General features: G+C 42.5%; 1 protein-coding gene across 1 annotated transcript in view; it reads left to right on the top strand.

Annotated features, from left to right (window-relative positions):
• The window catches only part of pik3r3b (phosphoinositide-3-kinase, regulatory subunit 3b (gamma)), a 497548-nt gene that overhangs the window by 256597 nt on the left and 221864 nt on the right, over nucleotides 1–19087 (top strand). The window contains exon 5 of the mRNA XM_055641708.1: nucleotides 4553–4684. Coding sequence (XP_055497683.1) covers nucleotides 4553–4684 — 132 coding nt within the window. The remainder of the gene's footprint in view (nucleotides 1–4552; nucleotides 4685–19087) is intronic.

Below are 19087 nucleotides of genomic sequence, written 5' to 3'. Positions count from 1 at the left end.
CGTTGAATGTATAGGTTGTTGTGATTTTTATATTATTTTTAGCTGTGTATATGTGGGGGGGGGAACTTTTAATCTCTTCCCTGTACGGGTCTCCGTCTCCGTTGTCGTTGGGGCCTAGCACCGTGGAGCGGCCTCCAACTGGAATGACCTGGGGGCTCCAGTCGCGGAGCCTGTGGACTTACCATCGTGGGGCTGGCCGGCTGCGGAGCGTGGAGAGCTGTGTTGTCGCGTGGCTGCGACCCGACTCCGAAGCTTCAGAGGTTCCAGCCGCAGGTCCGGTGGACGGTGACATCGGGATCTCGTGGGTCCCTGGTGGGAGACCGCTTTTCGGAACTCCCGCAACAGCAACTTCTCCCGCCCGAGTTGCGGGATATAAAATGACCCGGAGCGGGGCTTTACATCGCCTGGCGCGGCTTTAATGGCCGCGCGACTTGCCATCGCCCGCTGGAGACTCCAACATTAAGACCCGGAGCGGGGCCTTACATCGCCCGGTGCTGGACTTGCCATTGCCCGCCGGGGGCTTTAACATCGGGAGAAGAATGGAACACAGGGGAGAGACAAGAATTTGCCTTCCATCACAGTGAGGAGGAGATTCACTGTGATGGACGTTTGTGTAAATTGTGTTGGTTGTGTGTCTTGGTTCTTTTCTTGTTGTATGACTACAGAAACCAAATTTCGTTTGAACTTCATTTGAGGTTCAAATGATAATAAATAATTGTATAATTGTATAAGTTGTATAATTGAATCTGGATCCTCAGATGCCTCACTGCGGTAGAAATCTTTGCTTTATCCAGACTGTGTGGAGTTTGCACATTCTTCATGTGACCATATTGATTTCCTCTGGATACTCTGGTTTCCTCCCACATCCCAAAGGAATGCAGGTTTGTATTTTGATTGGCCTCTGTAAATTTACGCTAGTGTGTAGGGATTAGATGAGAAAGTTGTTTAACATAGAACCAGATGTGAATGGGTGATCAATGGTTGGCAAGGACTCCTTGGGTCGAAGGCTGTCTCCATGCAGTATCTCAAAAATGATTGTAACTTTAAAATTGCTCCTAAAGAGCAAATCACCCCTAGTGCAATATCACAAAAAATGCTCACCATCAGAGATTGCAGTGATCTCTGAGAAATACTGGAAATTCCACAGGACATTTGCAACCAAGTTCAGGATTCTCAAGTGAATGCAGAAGTCCTGAACTTGTTGGCAATGGGTTAGTGATGTTCTCCTGGATCTGCCCCAATGTTCATCTGCACTGATTTTTTCCTGCACCTACATATAAAGATACAGCATTTCCTCAGAACTTTCCTTGCACTGAACAACCTGAACCAGGTTGGACTGGTGGAGGAATAGTCTCTCTATTTATCTGAATCAAGGCACAGGATAGGTACATGGGCTCCCCAAGTTAAGGAGGACCTCTCATACAGAAATCTGACTTTAAGCAAATTATTTCATAATTATTTTAAGATTTTTTTAAAATAGTACTAATAATAAAATGTTCTGTGGTATTCATTAACAATTGGATACAGTTAATTTTCAATTAGTTTAATTGTGGGTAGAGTTAGGATAAATATTTGATGAAATTAAAGAATTATAGGAAGTGTATGTAGAGCAAAGCAAAATTAATAGTTGTAGAAACAGCATTTCTTACATGGGAATACTGGCTTTCAGGAATGAAGTCCTTAATGGATCACATGCTGGCAGCAGAGATTATTTTAACTTGGCATCATGTTTGGCAGGGAGATTGTAGGCTGCAGGGCCTATCATTGTGCTTTACTGTTATATTTAAATAAAATAGACCAAATGTCCTGAAGCAGTTTAAATCACAAATGCTGACTGTAGTTTTGATCTAAATTTTGATCATTCTCTTCATTATGATATATTCCTGACAAGGTGATATTTTATTTATATGTGCCCATGTGTTTATTTTTTCTGGACACTATAAATATTGGTAGAATGATGACAACATCAGATTCTAGTTTTTCAGCGAGCTGACTGGGATGATGGACTGTCCTGGGTAACAAACAGAAACATCGATGTCCAAAGCCCTGAATTCCATATTTTTCCGCTGGTTGCCCATTATAATTTTGTCCTGAGTCCTCCATAAAGGGAAAGGGGTCAATTACACCCCTCTAAACCAAACAGCGGGTGGTGAAAAGAACAGGGCATTTTAGTTTGGTTTAGATAAGTTTGGAGATACAGAATGGGAATAGTCCCTGTGGCCCACTGAGTCCATGCCAACCATTGATCACCCATTCACATACTTCTATGTAATGTCACTTTCTCATCCACTCCTGAATTTCTAAGAGTAATGATTGTAAAACTGATCTCCCTTCGGTACTCGATCCTGGCTTCTATTGACATAGTGCTGATGTTACCTGTGACTGGTTATTAACATTGCACATATTCATTATATTATTGATAAAAGTGAATTACATTTGTAACATTTCAATGATTTTCTTAAATAATGATGACCTTCCACTGTGGACTTTGACATTTAATATACTCCACAATCCATGGATGTGAGGCTTCGGGGCATAACTAACACTTGCCGTTAATTGCTACTAAAGCTCTTCATCCCAAAGGGATTGCAATCCTTAAAAAAATCCTTTGAAGCAAAGGTTTCAATTGACATAACCACCTTTTGCACTTCAGTGAACTTTCCAAATTATTGAAATAAAAATATATCTTTGAAGCTGGGTAGATGTCAAACATCCCTGCAGCTAAAAATTCCCCCTCAAACCATGACTGCTTGTGGAAAAGTACAGCTTTATATTGGTGCAGAGCTCTTGAATGGCAACCTGACTGTGCTGTTGAAAGACAGGAGGATGAAGTAAATTGTCAAATTAATGCATGTTGTTCATCTTTGGTTCACCATACCTCACCAAAATGTAGAGACATCCTGCAGGAAGTCAGAGTTTCCATTATGCAGCAATATTGTAATTCCAGCTTAATGAATCCGTGGCAATGGGAAACTTTCTGAATTAATAATTCATTTCAGATTTGCTGATTAAATTAGTTTTAATAGTTTTACAAGTTAATCGAATAATGTTTAGCAGAAGAGATGCAATCTTGATTCAGTTTGAATGATCTTGTTGATTGTGTTATATGGGCTTGCGTGATTTACTTCATAATGAACAGTGTGGGTGGCAAGCTAATCTATACTTGGTGCAATAATCACAAGCTAGATAAGCCACTTCTAAAAGCAAAGCTGATAAGTAAGAAAAATCAATATTCTCACTTTAGCAGTTTTAAAGATGAATTTAAAATTAATGTTGTTGGAACTGTTGTCTTAGAACAGACCCTTTGCAATGATAATGACTTCATTAAAGCTACTGTTTAAAGATTAAAATGTTTTTGATGATACTCTATGTCACGCACAATATATCAAACCAGTTACTTTTCCCATTATCTACAGTGAATGTCATGCCCTGAAATGTTTGTTAGGCTTCCTGATAATAAACATATTCTTCATTATCCTGCCACTGGGGAAGGCTGGAATAGTAATATATAAGCTAATGCATTTGTTTTTAAATCCCAGCTAAAGAAATAGCAAACCTAAGAGCAAGTTGGCCAGGAGACATGAATTAAAGTTGCCTCTGACAAGAACAAGTAGTCTGCATCTAGTTGCCTTATGCCTGATACTTTAATGTTCTCTGTATTTCACACATCATTGCTGGGCCTTAAAGCAATTATTGCAGAGCTGCACAGCAAAGATCCATGCTATAAACTCTGCTGAGTGATGAATGGCTTGGGACCACTCACGGCGCAAGACTCAACCCGAGCTGACAATCACAGAGGGTGGGTCTCGTCACACACGTTAAATGCATGTGTTCCCCTCTCCATGTTTCTCCTCACCTCCATTATATGCCACTGTCCTGAGCCTGCCACTAAGGGAATTATTTAAGGCTGAGTCGAACATTCCCTTGGTTCCTGGTGGCTATGATATAGCAGCTGCAATCTCTGCACACAGTTGCTCTCAGGATGCCACGCAAGTCAGGTATTAGCACAGTAGTCTTGGTGAAAACCTCCGGACTGATTTTTTTTTAATAGTACATTTTTTAAAATTCATGATAATTATGGGATCCCTGGATTGAGTGTCAGCAGTAAGTATTGCACACTTTTCACACCCTAAATGAGGAGGAGGTCCATTTCTAAGCACGCTTGTGCAAGTTGTTCCATTTCCGAGCCTCCTTTCTTCAGGTGACGACATAACAAAAGGTGCAAAGGAAGCTCTGAATTATGAATTAGAGGTAAACCCACAAGGCCAAGATAGTCAGATTGTTTTTTTAAGACTCTGAGGCAACCTGACAACAAAGAAAATACCTTGTGGAAGCATGGGCTGGCAGATTTAAGTATCAGTCAGTCCTGGTGCATATGACCACACCTTAACCTGGAGGGATGAGCAAATTAAATGTGTTGTTACCTCAACGTGGGTAATTACAGCCGAAGCCAGCCACAAGACTACTGTCGGCTATCTAGCTGCAGTTAGAAAGCTGATGAATTGCACTAATAAAGGCACTGTGGTCTCTAACCTCCTTCATTATGTTGCAGATATGGCAGCTGTTGATATCGATCAATATGACATCCACACCATTGCTGATGCACTGAAGCATTACTTACGAGGGCTGCCTTCACCTGTGATTCCTCCAGCTATTTACAATGAGCTAGTCTACACTGCCCAAGGTAAAATGCTTCAGATGACTGGTTCTAAACCTTTTTATGATTCCGTAAATAAAAATCTGTTCTAAAATGTACTGCTGAATAATAGCTCGATAAATTTGTAATGCCTTTCGGTCTCTTCAGCAAAAGTCGTCTTTCTTTCTTTTAAGAGTATTCTTTGCCTGAGAAACGTCAAAGGATTTAAATCTTTGTTTCATATAACTTTATTTGTTACAAACTGTTTAGTCCCCACCCTGCATCTAATCCTTTAGACGATTCAAATATTTCAACCTTGTGCCAATCTAAATCCTAGGCAGATTTTGCTTTAAATGGCGATGTCCATCTGCGAGTTTTCTTTCAGAAAATTCAGATTCAGTTATTCAGAATATTGCATAATTTTCCTTCATTAAAATGGTGGGAAAGTAAATAAGTAGTTTACTCTGTGTGTTTCACAAAAATTTAAGGTTGACGAATTTCATGTTAATTCCTTAAGGACCTAATAATTTGTAGCCAATTGAGGGGGCACAATAAGGTAGATATCCCGAGATTTAGTATGAATCTGTGGAACCTTTGTATCAGAACAGCATATACAGAGACCATTCATCAAACCATTCATACATCAAGATGTCCAATTATTCTGCATATCCTGCAGCTCTGCAAATTATTTTCCCTCTAGTGCCCGCCCGATTCCTTCCTCAATCGCCTTGTTTTTACTCATTAAATCAGCCAAAATGTCAAATTAATCAGTCAGTGATATCTCACGACTTAAAATATCAGGTGAGATCAGGTCCCAACTCCAATGTGATTGTAATCCCACACCAAAGTTAAATGTTATGAGTTGTTGTCAAGCTCATTTACATGGATTTAAAAAAAGAAGACACTTAGTGTTGGAGTACCAATGGATCAGGCAGCATCCTTGGAGAAAAAATGGGCAAGTGGTGTTTGAGTTTGGGACCCTTCATCAGATTGAACATTAAACATCAGTCACAGGAAGAGACACAACCTGAAATATCACCTGTCCATGTTCTCCAGGGATGTTGCCTGGTTACTCCTGCACTTTGTGTCTTTTTTTGTAAACCAGCATCTACAGTTCCTTGTTTCTCCATCTGCAAGGATAGCAGGTATGTTTTTCTGGTATCTAAGGAACACTGTGCAAACTGAGTCAAAGGGTGATAGGTAGGGAATAAAAATGACAGAACTGCCATCCTGGTGCATTGTGATCACCTCATTAGATCAATATATATATTTAGTTGAGCTTTACGTCATCAGGAGCCAATAAAAAAAAAAGAGATTATTGTCAGGTGGAAACGAATAGGTGACAATGTACTGATGATAAAGGGATGAAATGGCAACTCTAGAACTGGTTCCCAACATCTGGCTGTCCATGTAGCTGTTGTCAATTATAGCTGACATTTATTCATTCAAATCAAACATTAGTTAAATGTTAATGCGAAAAATAATGTGTTGATACTCCTTCACAAATTACTAACTATAGAACTTATTTATCATTTCAATCATATATTGAAGGTACTGATGTTTATTATTATTATTTTTGCATTCTGGAATCAAATTCATGCCAAACCATTTGAGAGTTGACAAGCAGAATCTACATCCTCATAAAATATTACTGAATTAATATAGATATAAATCAACTCACAAGAATATTATAGATGATGAATGTGTAATTGAAACTGGTCAGTATGTTCTGCATTGATCTGAAGGAAAAGCTTTGCTGAACCAAATAGCTTTAATACACTTAGAAGTAGGAGTTCCACAGTTTGGATGTTAAAAGGTAACAAAGGACCAACATAAGGTGCCACAGCAGAGTAAGATACTGAAGGAACTGTTACCCTTGACAAAGGCAATAATTTCACTGAACACTTACTCTCAGTCTGCCTTGGCCCACGCAATCACTCGGTTACCAAACATTTTAACCCCTTCCATTCCCCTATTGCCTTTTCTGTCCTGGGCCTCCTCCATGGTCACAGTGTGGCCAAACATAAACTGGAGGAACATCATCACCTCATATTTTGCTTGGCTGCTTACAACCCAGTGGTATAAATATTAATGTATCTTATTTCAATCCCTTCACCACCCCCTAGTTGTCCTGCTAGTTTCACTGTTCACATTCCTTCATTATCACCTTCTCCACAGCCAGCAATGGACCATGATGGGATCCTTGGCCAAGAGTGCCCGCTCTGATTTGATCTGATTTCATACCTCTCCCTGACTCCCAGTCCGAAGAAGGGTCTCGACCCGAGACGTCACCTATTCTTTTTCTCCAGAGATGCTGTCTGACCCGCTGAGTCACTCCAGCATTTTGTGTCTATGTTTGGTGTAAACCAGCATCTACAGTTTCTTCCTGCTCAGCGGAACTGTTTGTTGTATTTTGTGACCATGCAGGCATCCTGTACAATGATTTAAAATACTACAAGAAGATCACTTTAACTGGGGAGAATCTGTAGTATTTCTATTCTTGAATAAAAGGTATCGATGATTATTCCTCTACTATTCTTGTTCTATGTTCTTAGTAAAATATCCACTGATACAAATTTTAAGTAAAATAACCACTAATGTTAATTTTGTAGTCCCACATGATTTACTCTGAGTAGCTTGAATTTAGCCCAGAAGGAATTTAGAAGCCCCTGCCTCTTTAATAACATAAGTACCTCCTTGTGCACGGAATTTTGCCTTGGATGGTGTTTCCATTTCTTCAATTCCATCACTTTTATCTGGGTGTATAATTGAAACTGAATTTAAAGGAAGGGCAGCATGTAAAGTATACTGTTCTTTAATTAAAGTATGTATCTGTAATTGTTACTGATCACAGGAATAATATTACACAAATCGTTAGAACCTAATAACCTTTTTTGTTGCTGTTGGTTGGGTACAACAAATAAAGAAAGATATGAATTTGGTTATTAATCATGCAAAGGAAATGTTACATACATCATGAACTTGTCAACGGAAAGCGCTAACTGATAATCAGGAGCCACATCCACCTACATAGTGGGCGGATTTATTGCAACAATATCTTGCCGTGTTTCTGGTATTGCAAAGAGCACCTTCATATTTTGGAAAATAACCATTAATGCTGAGAGATGAGTATTCAAACCCTTCTCGTCTGCTTAAGTGGTAGGATTGTACAGCGCTAACGGAACCAGCCATGTAATAACAACAAATGGAAGTAAAATATATTCATCATATATCTTATGCAAAGCATAATAGTGCAGGCGCACTAAATTTGTAATTGAAGCAGGCAATGGTGGAGACAGTTTTCTGATAAAGATGCGTAAGATGCGATTTTTGTTAGTCATACAGTGTTGAAATAGGCCCTTTGGCACAACTTGCCCGCATCGACCATCTACACTTGTCCCTCCTGCCTGCATTTGGCCCATATCCCTCCAAACTTGTCCTATCCATGTACCTGTCTAATTGTTTTTTAAACGTTGGGATAGTCCCAGCCTCAACTACCTCCTCTGGCAGCTCACTCCAGGCACCCACTACCCTTGTGTGCCAAAGTTACCCCTCAAATTCCTATAAAATCTTTTCCCCTTCACATTAAACCTATGTCCTCGGGTTCTCGGCTCTCCTACTCTGCACAAGAGACTCTGTGCATCTACCTGATCTATTCCTCTCATGATTTAATAAGATCAGCCCACATCCTCCTGTGCTCCAAGGAATAAAGTCCCAGCCTGCTCAATCTCTCCCTATAGCTTAGACTCTCGAGTCCTAGCAACATCCTTGTAAATCTTCTCTGTACCCTTTGGAATTTGACATCTTTCCTGTAACGTGGTGCCCAGAACAGAACACAATACAGGTGCACAACCTTTTATCCGACAGCCTTGGGACCAGACACGTTTCGTAATTTGGAATTTGTCGGTCTTCGGAATGGAAATTTTTTAGCGTAGATTTTAATGGCTGGCTCAGTGGTAGAGTGCCCGGCTCATATCCGCAAGGTCGCGAGTTTGCGCCTTGATCCCGGAAGTTCCTCGGTCGCGTGTTTGAGTCTTCAGTGTCGTTTTTTTCTTGCAGAATAAATGTCTGTATGAAATGCAGTGTGTTGAATGAATTCCTGAATTTGTAAATGTGACCGCAGCATTGAATCACCTCCCGCACTCATGTCACCCTAGCGGGGCTACATGCCCTAAGGCGGCCTAAGGCGACATTTTCACACTCTTATATCCGTGTGCAGCAGAGGCGCCAAACGTGAGCTTTGGTGTGCAGACGACATCCTGGGAAAAATGTCTGGTTTCTTCCAGGTAGGCGATATGATTTAGTTCCCCTTTCTTCCAGGACCGGCCCGAGGTTCCGCTGTCACCTCTGCGGGCCACCCTCGGTGAACGCTCACTCAACTTTGTCTTGGGATTCCTACTCTCCCACGCAATGTACCCTCACCTCTTTTATGAATGGGGATTTAGTTCCCCTTTCGTCGAGGACCGACCGGAGGTTCCGCTGTCACCTCTGCGGGCCGCCCTCGGTGAACGTCCTGTCTCCCTGTCCCTGGGATAGTAGGGGGCGATCAAACAGCACAATACCCCCCTCCCCCTCCAACTCCAGAGGAATCCGCTCCTCGATGGGCCGCTACGGCGACAAGTGGCAGTTCGCCCACAGAACCACCCCTTTTCCGAACAAACAAGACGCACCTTGCTCACCAGCAGCAGCTGCCCCTCTGGAGTTGGAACGGGGCTGGACTGGAGTTGCTGATCTGGGATCTCCGTGCTTGCAGTGGGCCTGGGGGTCGGTGTCCCGATGAGGGGGCACAGCTCGGGCTGTGGGCGAACTGCCACTTGTCGCCGTAGCGGCCCATCGGGGAGCGGCTTCTGGTGGTCCCGATGTCTCCCGCTAGTTTGCAGTTTTCCTCTGGAGTTGGAGCGGGGCTGGGCTGCTGCTGGCTGTGGGTCTCTGGGATCTCCGTGCTTGCAGTGGGCCTGGGGGTCGGTGTCCCGTTGGTCCTGACGTCTCCGGTGACTGGCATTGCCGACGTGAAGACAGTGCAAAGCCCCCACGCCGGTGCAATGGGCGGGGAGCTGGAGAGGGGAGGGAAGGGGTCACACACATGGCCAGGAAGCAGAGGGGTGTAGGTGGGGTGAAACTGAAGGGAGCGACAATCTGCTGCTCCCTGCCCGCTGAGTTAAAACGTTCCCACGCAAGACTCACGATACACTGTGTATCGTGAGTCTACCGTGGGAACGTTTTAACTCAGAGGGCAGACAGCAGCATATTGTCAATTATTAACCCTCCCGCGCAATAGACCCTCACCTTCTCTTTTATGAATGGGGATTTAGTTCCCCTTTCTTCGAGGACCGACCGGAGGTTCCGCTGTCACCTCTGCGGGCCGCCCTCCGTGAACGTTTTCAAGGACCTTTTTTCAAAGACTGAAACAATGTCGCTATTCGGAGGTTTTCGTTATTTGGATCTTCGGATAAAAGGTTGTGCACCTGTACTCTAAATGCAGCCTCACCAACGTCTTATATGACTGCACATGACATCCCGACTTCTATACTCAATACACTGACTGATGAAGGCCATTGCACCAAAAGCCATCTTGACCACCCTATCTACAGTACCTTTGATGCCACCTTCAAGGAACTATGTACCTGCACTCCTGGATCTCTCTGATCTACAACACTCCTCAGAGCTCTACTATTCACTGTGTAAGTCCTGCCCATGGTAGACTTTCCAAAATACAACTCCTCACATTTCTCTGTATTCAATTCCATCAACCATTCCTCAGGCCAACTGGCCAATCGATCAAGATTCTGTTGCTATTTTTAACATCTATCATTTCTGCAATACCACGCACGTTTGTGTCACCTGCAAACTTGCAAATCTTGCCATGTACGTTCTCATCCAAATCATTGATATAGATGACAAACAGTAATGGGTCCAGCACTGAACCCTGAGGCACACCACTAGTCACAGCCTCCAGTCCGAGAAGCAACCTTCCACCATTACTCTCTACGTCCTTCCATGAAGCCAATTTTCTACAGAGAATTACAAGAATATTAAATAACACCTTGCATTGATGTTTAACACAAACTCCAAACTTCCTTTACTCAGCTTGTCTGCCCTGGTCTTATATAATGTTTGTTAAATAATTATATGAACATTTCCCTCCTAAATATTCTCTGTCATTGTATTGAGCTTAAGTTAACTGAACATTACTGGTGGAAATAAAAACCAGGAGGCATGTAACACAGGAAATTCAGGATATTTTAAATGCGGAGAATGACACATTCAAGGTGAGTTTATTGCCACATGTACCAATTAAGGTAAGGTACCGTGAAATTCAGATTGCCGTACGGACATACCAATGAAGAACAACAAGACACCCAAATACATTTTTACCATGAATATCTACCACAGCGACTCCCCCACATTCCTCACTGTGATGGAAGGTAAAAACGTTCAATCTTCTTCCCTTCTTTGTTCTCCCGCAGTCGGGGCACGCGAACCTTCCGTTGTCGGGGCGTTCTTGGGTCCCGCAACTGGCAGTCGGAGCCTTCTGCATTGGGGCGATCAAGCTCCCGCATTGGGGATTCTCAGCTCCCCGTGCCGGCCGATCGGACTTCCGAGTCGGAGCTGGTCGAACCTCCTGCGACTTTGCAGCTTCCCAACATCAGTCTCTACCCGAGGCTGTGAGCTCCTCGATATTGAAATCCGCAGGCCGTGGTTGGAGCGTTGATCCCAAGCAAGGGATCGCAGGCTCCGATGGTAAGTCCACGGCCCTGCAGTGGGGCCCAAAGTCAGTCTCGAGCAAGGCCGCCAGCTCCATGATGTTAGGCTGCAGAGCGACCGGAGATGCGTTGCAGATAAAAATCGCATCTCCGGCAAGGTAAGAGATTGAAAAAAGTCTCCCTCACCCCCCCACCCCCCACATAAAACAAGCCAAAGAACATTAACACATGTATTTTAAGACACACTAAAAATAACAAAAAATAACAAAAAGACAGACTGTAGGCGAGGCTGCCATTGAAGTTAGATGTGGTATTAATATTGCAATTTAATAAAGATTGGAAATGTTACAGAGCAATACCGCGACCCAGGATAAAATGTTCAAGATATATTGTCTTTCCTAACATGAGTGTAAGCTGCCTGTTATGTAATTCAATATGATTGTGGATGGACTACTAATCACTTTATTCCACTTTTCCCATTTGTCCTGTTCCCTATGTGACCATGAATTTCCATGTCTCAATCTTGACTGCATTTAATGACCAAGCAAAATGACCTTGTAGGTAAAGTATTCCTAAAATTCGTTGTCTCTTGACTGTCAGATATCTGCTCACCTTAGTCCTAAAAAGCCATTCTAAGTCCATAATTTTAGATTCTTCAGGGACTTGAAAATGCTTTTGAGTATCGACCTTGATAAATGCACGATGGCTTGCACACATTGCAGAGATCTACTCACGTTCGTCTAAGATCTAGAAAATACAATTTGTCTGAATAGATAACCCTTTCATCATGGGAATCAAATATATCCTGCCAAAAGCAAGGAAGCCTCTCACCAAAGTCTAAGTATCTCCAGGAAGATAGCCTAATGGGCCTGTTCCACTTAGTCGACTTTTTAGGCGACTGCAGGAGACTATGCAGCCGCCACATGGTCGTCACATGTTCGTGGGTGGTTGCTGGGGAGCCTCCTTCATGGTCGTGAGGAGTTCCCGCATTCTGGGAACTCGGCGTGGCCTCATTATGGTCACCGCTAATTTTTCAACATGTTCAACAAGTTGAATGAAGCCGCCATGGAGATTAGTGAGAATTCCCGAGCCGTAGGTGGGTCGCCAGGAAGTCTTAGTGGGTTGCCAGGAGGTCAAAGGCTCTCGGAGGTTCTCACAGGTTGGAGCCGGTGCTGACCGGTGAATTTCATTGGCACATAGGGGACAAAAAGGTAAGCAGTAGTTTTCAGAATTAAGGATAACCAACGGGTAATATTAAATGTCCGCCGAGCTTCACAGCCGTGTATCTCTGGCTTCTTAAAAGTTGTCTCCACTCCTTCTCCCCCCTTCCCCCTCCTCTCCCCCTCTCTTTTAAAGGACTTACCCTACACCATGCTTTAGCTGTCTTTTTACAGCTCCAACCTTCCTGTTCATCGCGGTGTGTGTCTGTAACACCTTGGCTTTGCACCGTGTGAATTTTTTAGACAGGGCAAGCGGGGGTAGAGCTGCGTAAAAAATTCACACGGTTGTGAAGGAAGGAGTGTGTGTGTGTGTGTGTGTGTGTGTGTGTGTGTGTGTGTGTGTGTGTGTGTGTGTGTGTGTGTGTGTGTGTGTGTGTGTGTGTGTGTGTGTGTGTGTGTGTGTGTGTGTGTGTGTGTGTGTGTGTGTGTGTGTGTGTGTGTGTGTGTGTGTGTGTGTGTGTGTGTGTGTCACTGGCAGTCGCCCTTCCAGTTCCCGGTTGTTCAGGCGACTGCCAGCAACTTGGCAGTCCACTGAAAAATCGCCTACATGGGATCAGGCCGATTACTCTTATACTCCAAGACTCCTTATAAGAAATAGACAGGACTTCAATATGGATGTTTGCCGAGGCATATTATAACCATTATTACTAATTTTTACATATATTTACAAAAGAATAGACACACACAATGCATGAAATGATGGCACAGTGGCGTAGTTGGTGGAGCTGCTGTCTAACAGCACCAGAGACCCGGGCTCAATGTTGACCTTGAGGTGCTGTCTGTCCGGAGACGGCACGTTCTCCCAGTGACCACGTGCATTCTCCAGTTCCATCCTCATCCCAATGACATGAATCTTGCAGGGTAATTGGCCTCTGCAAATCGCCCTAAGTGGAAAGGGGACTGGATGATAAAGTGGGATGACATAGTGTGAACCTGCTGGACCCAATGGCCTGTTTCCATGATGTATCTTTCAATCATTCAATCAATCAATCAATCGATCAAAAAACATATTTAAAAATCGGCTTGAATATTGAACCAGAAATGTTGACTTACATTTCTTGTCGCATTTTCATGTTTATTCATTTTATGAGATGAGGATGCCACTGGTAAAACCAACATTTATTGTCCATTACTAATTGTGCTTGATACTGTGGTGTTGGTGGGCTAGCTTCCGGTGAGAGTAGTTGAATAGACTGCTGGATGGGGAGATTCAGAATTTAGATCCAACAACAACAATGCAGTAACAGCAAGGCGATGGCCGATTTAGATTGGATCTCGTAGCAAGTGAGTGTTCCTATGAGCCACCTAATCTTATCAGTCTGGGTGGGTTTGGGAAAAGGTGCAGATTAACATGGGTAAGGTACCGTGGTTTATTTTTTTGCAGTTTCTTAAGATTAAGTATTTGTATAAAAATATTTAAAAACATACAGTGCAAAGAGGCAGGTTTGACCATGAAGCTCAGCTTGAACCAAAATCCAGGTATGATTATTCCATCACACTGGCCAGGCTACAACATTTATTGATCTTCTACTTCAACAAATAATACTTGGCTCTTCTAGCCTCCCCTGCAAAAATAATGATGCCATTAATCTTCTCTAAAACCTTCAATCCTGTTTCTCTATCGATCCAATTCCATTTTAAAGATGCCAATTGAACTCCCATAAAATACATGCCCTTGGAGATAGTCCAATATTTCAATAAACCATGCTTCAGTTTGGTAACCCGTCATGCTCTGTGTTGGGCAGGGGGTCAGAAAGAGACTAAGAGATACTGTGCATGTTTACGTGCCTGTTGGGGAGGGGAGAGATAATGGAGAGGATTAGACATTATTATATTCATTCGGGTTCAGGTCAGGCCCCAATTTTCTTTTACATTTGTCACTGATTTCCTGAATACATTATTGTTATCAAATCTCACTCTGGAGACTTGAGCACATAAATCTAGTCTGACACTCCCATGCAGTGGCGAGGGATTCCTGCACAATTAGAATTGCTGTCACTGAGCTGAGATGTGAAACTGAGGCATCATCTATTTTCTCAGAAAAACCTAAAGAATCAATTACATTATTCTGGCAAAGACCATGTAATCTATCCCCTAAGTCCTGGCCAATATATTGGCTTCAATGTACACTTCTGAAACAGACAGTATGGACAGAAGCTAATTGTTATAATTTGAAGCTTGCTGTATAGAAATTTACCATGATGACACTTCAAAACTTCTTTAGGATGTTATGAGGTGTTTTGAAAGAGACATAAAAAAGAGCACATTTTTGTTTGCATTTTGAATTTCATTTGTTGTCATCATAATTGTTAAGTGAGATTTATGAATATTATACCCTTGTCCATTCCAGTTCACTCTCTACTGAAATTTGTATACTTTCATTTGATCTATACTGTACAGGTCTCCCCTTGGTCTTTTCTTTGAAATTCATAAGTTCAAACAGGGCATATTTTGCATTCTACCTGCATTCTATCATCTTATCATACAATCTCTTACATTGTGTCAATGCCACTATTTCCTTCAATGCACCTGCAAAACAGTTCCTCAACCTCTCAGTGTCATTGATTGGACTGTGCTCCTTCTCCAAAGAGCTTATGCAGTGGCTGCATTAAGCTTCAGCACATTCTCCAGCATCTCGAAATGCGCCAATCGGCAGCATTCACTTTAAAGAGCCACCTCTTTAAATAGGAACAAACTTTGCACAGACCAAACTGCATCTGCCACCAAGTTAAAAATAAAATGCTGGAGTAATTCAGCGGGTCAGGCAGCATCTCTGGAGAAAAGGAATAGGTGACATTTCAGGTCGAGACCCTTCTTCAGACTGAGTGTTAGGGGAGAGGGAAATGTGGCATGAAAAGGTACAAAGAACAAATTAATGAAAGGTATGAAACAAACAAACCAACATCTGCAGTTCCTTCCTACACACTCTGTCACCAAGTTAATGTTTGCCTCAGCTCACATCTGCCTTTCTTTGCCCCATGAATATTTTATCACACATTAATCCCTCTAAGTTTTAGAGTTACTCTGTATGCTCTTTAAAACTTTTCTGGCATCCTTTCTAAAATGGGCTGACCAGAATATGCAATGCATATGAGAGGTAACTCCATCAATGATCAATACCATATGGACCTCATTCTGGCTCACTCTCTGATGCTGTCAAGATCCAGCTGAGCCCCTTTTTGACAACTACCTCATGTATCCAGATATTGTCAGCAAGGTATGATACATTACTTTATTAAGGCTAGGTTGCAAATTACAGCAGTGCGTACATTTCAAAACGACCAGAGAGGATTTCACGCACTTTGGTTTGTTCGGAAAGGAACGTGAAAGGTGATATTTAAATTATTTCTCTTTGGTAATATCAGGTCATTGGAAAGGTTGGAAATCTTTCGAATGCTCTTGCTGCTCATGTTTTCTACCGTCCTTTTTTTTTGTCTAAAACACCACTCTTCATGTGATAGAGTGGGATAAGTGGAAAATTCTGCAAACAAAAGGGAATGCATCTTGGCAGAGATGGCAATGTTTTTGTTCTTGCTGAATTGGGCTAAATTGTATCAGTTTTGCTATGCAAATCTAACTACCTGAGGCCCACTTGTTCTGCAGGGGTGCAGCTAAATTCATGCAACACACAGAATGTTGCGTACCTATTAATCTCCAGATAACTACTAATCTTTCCAGTCTAACGAGGATTACTCCGATAATTGAGCACTGCTGGCAACACAAATTGCTGCAGCAATTTTCTTTCTGATTTCTGACCAGCCAGCAAACACTTTGGGAGAATTCTTGCCCACTGTGTTATTCTATTGGGCCTGTCCTACTTAGGCGATTTTTCAGCGGACTGCCAGCGACTGTCAAGTTGTCGGCATTCGCCTGAAAAACCAGAAACTGGAACGGCGACTGTCAGAGTGGAACACACGCACACACACAAACACAAACACAAACACAGGGCAAGCGGGGGGAGCGCTGTCTGAAATTCCCACGGTGCAAAGCCAAGGTGATACAGACACACACCGCGATGAGCAGGAAGGTTGGCACTGTAAGTAAGACAGCTAGCACAGTGTACGGTAGGTCCTTTAAAAGAGGGGGGGGAGGAGAGGGGGAGGGGAGAAGGGGGGAGAAGGAGTGGAGACAACTTTTAAGAAACCAGACAACTTTTAATAAGCCAGCGAGACACAGCTGTGAAGTTGGGCGGACATTTAACAATACCGGTCAGTTATCCTTGGTTCTGAAAACTCCTGCTTACGTTTTTTTTCCCTAATGAACCAATGAAAATGACCGGTCTGCAAAGGCGATTAACTAAAACTACCTCGACTACAGACAACTACATGGCAACCCCACTACAACTGCACCCAGGACTACAGGATTATCTCCATGGCAACCAATTTTTGCTTGCAGAAAAATTTTCAACATGTTGAAAAATTTGCGGCAACCATACTGAGGCCGCGACTAGTTCCCAGAATGCGGGAACTACTCGCGACCGTGAAGGAGACTCACCGGAGACCACCAGCGAACATGTGGCGACCATGCGGCGAGCGCAGAGTCTCGTGCACTCGCCTAAAAAGTCGCCTAAGTGGAACAGGCCCATATGTCTTTGTGTAATAGGAGTTGAAAACTACATTCAGTGGGGAAGAGAATGGCAGTGGGAAGGAAACACAGTACCAGATTGTGGAAGGAGGAGGTGAAAGTTACCAGTATCGATGAAGGGAAATGTAGGTCTGAAGAAGGGGCTTGAACCAAAATTTCACCCATTCCTTCTATCTAGAGATGCTGCCTGTCTAGCTGAGTTACTCCAGCATTTTGTGTCTATCTTCTACTAAAGGGCTGTGCAAGCCAAGTCTTTGGGTATTTTTACGGCTGAGATTTACAGATTCTTGATTATTAAGGGTGTCAGAGGTTATGGGTTGTAGACAGGAGAATGGGTTTGAGGGGTAAAGATAGATCAGCCATGTTTCAATGGCAGACTTAATGGGCCAAATGGCCTAAATCTGCTCCTATAAATTGTGAACATGAAATTATGAAAAGAGGGCTCAAAATTGCCTGTGTTAAATGAGGGGGTGGTGAGTTCAGAATGAACTATATGAAGAGAGAGTGCTGAAGCATCAATCAATCAATCAATATATTTTATTCGTCACATACACATATAAGTGCAGTGAAATGAATTTGCCAGCAGCGGTACAATTAAAAAAGAACACACAATACACAATAAGATTTAACACAAACATCCACCACAGCATTCGTCACTGTGGTGGAAGGCACAAAATAGTCAGTCCTCCTCCATTGTTCACCTGTGCTATAAACCTTTGCAGTCCCCGCTACGGGTGGCCAGATGTACAGGCCCTCTCATCGGATCGAACAAACTCCATTCTGACAACACCCGCAGTCAGGATCGAACCCGGGTCTCTGCCACTGTTAGGCAGCAACTGTACCACTGTGTCACTGTGCCACCCTAATCAAGAGAGGTGAATGAACATGGGTAATGTGGAGTGAGTGTTAGAAGTCTCTGCCTGATTTTTGTAAAAACTATAAGGTGAGCTGCCTGCTTCCCAGGTCAGCATTCAAGCATCTACATTGGCTTCATTGCAGGAGCCATGTTCAACGTCCTGGCAGTGTGATAAATTGAATATTGCTGCCCAAGGGCCATGTTCTGAAGGAGTTCAACCAGCAGGAAGGAATTCTCATTTAATAGTCAAGATTACAAATCTACCAATTGTAAAATAATATAGTTTTCAGATTGCAGAAGGCAATAAATCATTTCTGGAAGCATGTCCCGGATCCAGGGGATTGAGAGAGGACTGCAGTGTTAGTAAGCTTAACTTTAACTTAGCCGAATGGGACCTGCTGTTCTGTGGCCTCTAACACCACACTGTTCAGTGCATTTACTCCTCAAGCCAAGGGAAGATTATTTTTATTAGCATCTGCTGTCCTGGACAAGAATAGATATTGTACTCACATTGATTGATTAACAACGAGTCAAATCAGTAACGATGTCTAATTCAGAAATTCTATGGTAAATCTATATCAAACCTCAAGAATAGTGATGTGATTTTTTTAGATGTGACGCGCAACCCCACCACCTCTGTGTTTAGCATGTGCATTTCCAGTAGATAATTTTTGCAGCCTGCAATGGTTTAAATCATTAATCAGTATCTGTTTATAATAGACTTAAAGTGTAGAGATTTTGAATTCTATTTTCTGTGTAAGCATTTGGAGTATGGGTTTAATTTGTAGGATGAGTTTAATTTCACTCTGTAATGTACTGTACATACATATATTTAATTTTAAAGTGTCTGACATCATACTCTGCCATATTTACATTTAAAAGCTATTCCAGCTAAATCTAATAATTATTAAACTGTGGATAAGCCTATAGTTTTCCCATCTGCTTCAAGGCACTAAATAAGTTGAACTTATTTGTTCACCAGAAAGGATTATTTCTGGGTCATTTAAAGTTATTTGATTAAAACAATTAAATACATGCTAATAATTTATAAATAGCCTTTTAAAAATATGCAGATTATTAAGAAGGA

The sequence above is a fragment of the Leucoraja erinacea genome, chromosome 10 (assembly GCF_028641065.1).
Source record: "Leucoraja erinacea ecotype New England chromosome 10, Leri_hhj_1, whole genome shotgun sequence".
NCBI classification, from domain to species: Eukaryota; Metazoa; Chordata; class Chondrichthyes; order Rajiformes; family Rajidae; genus Leucoraja; species Leucoraja erinaceus.
The sequence above is the reverse complement of the archived record's forward strand: the minus strand, read 5'-3'. Positions and strand labels throughout refer to the sequence as shown.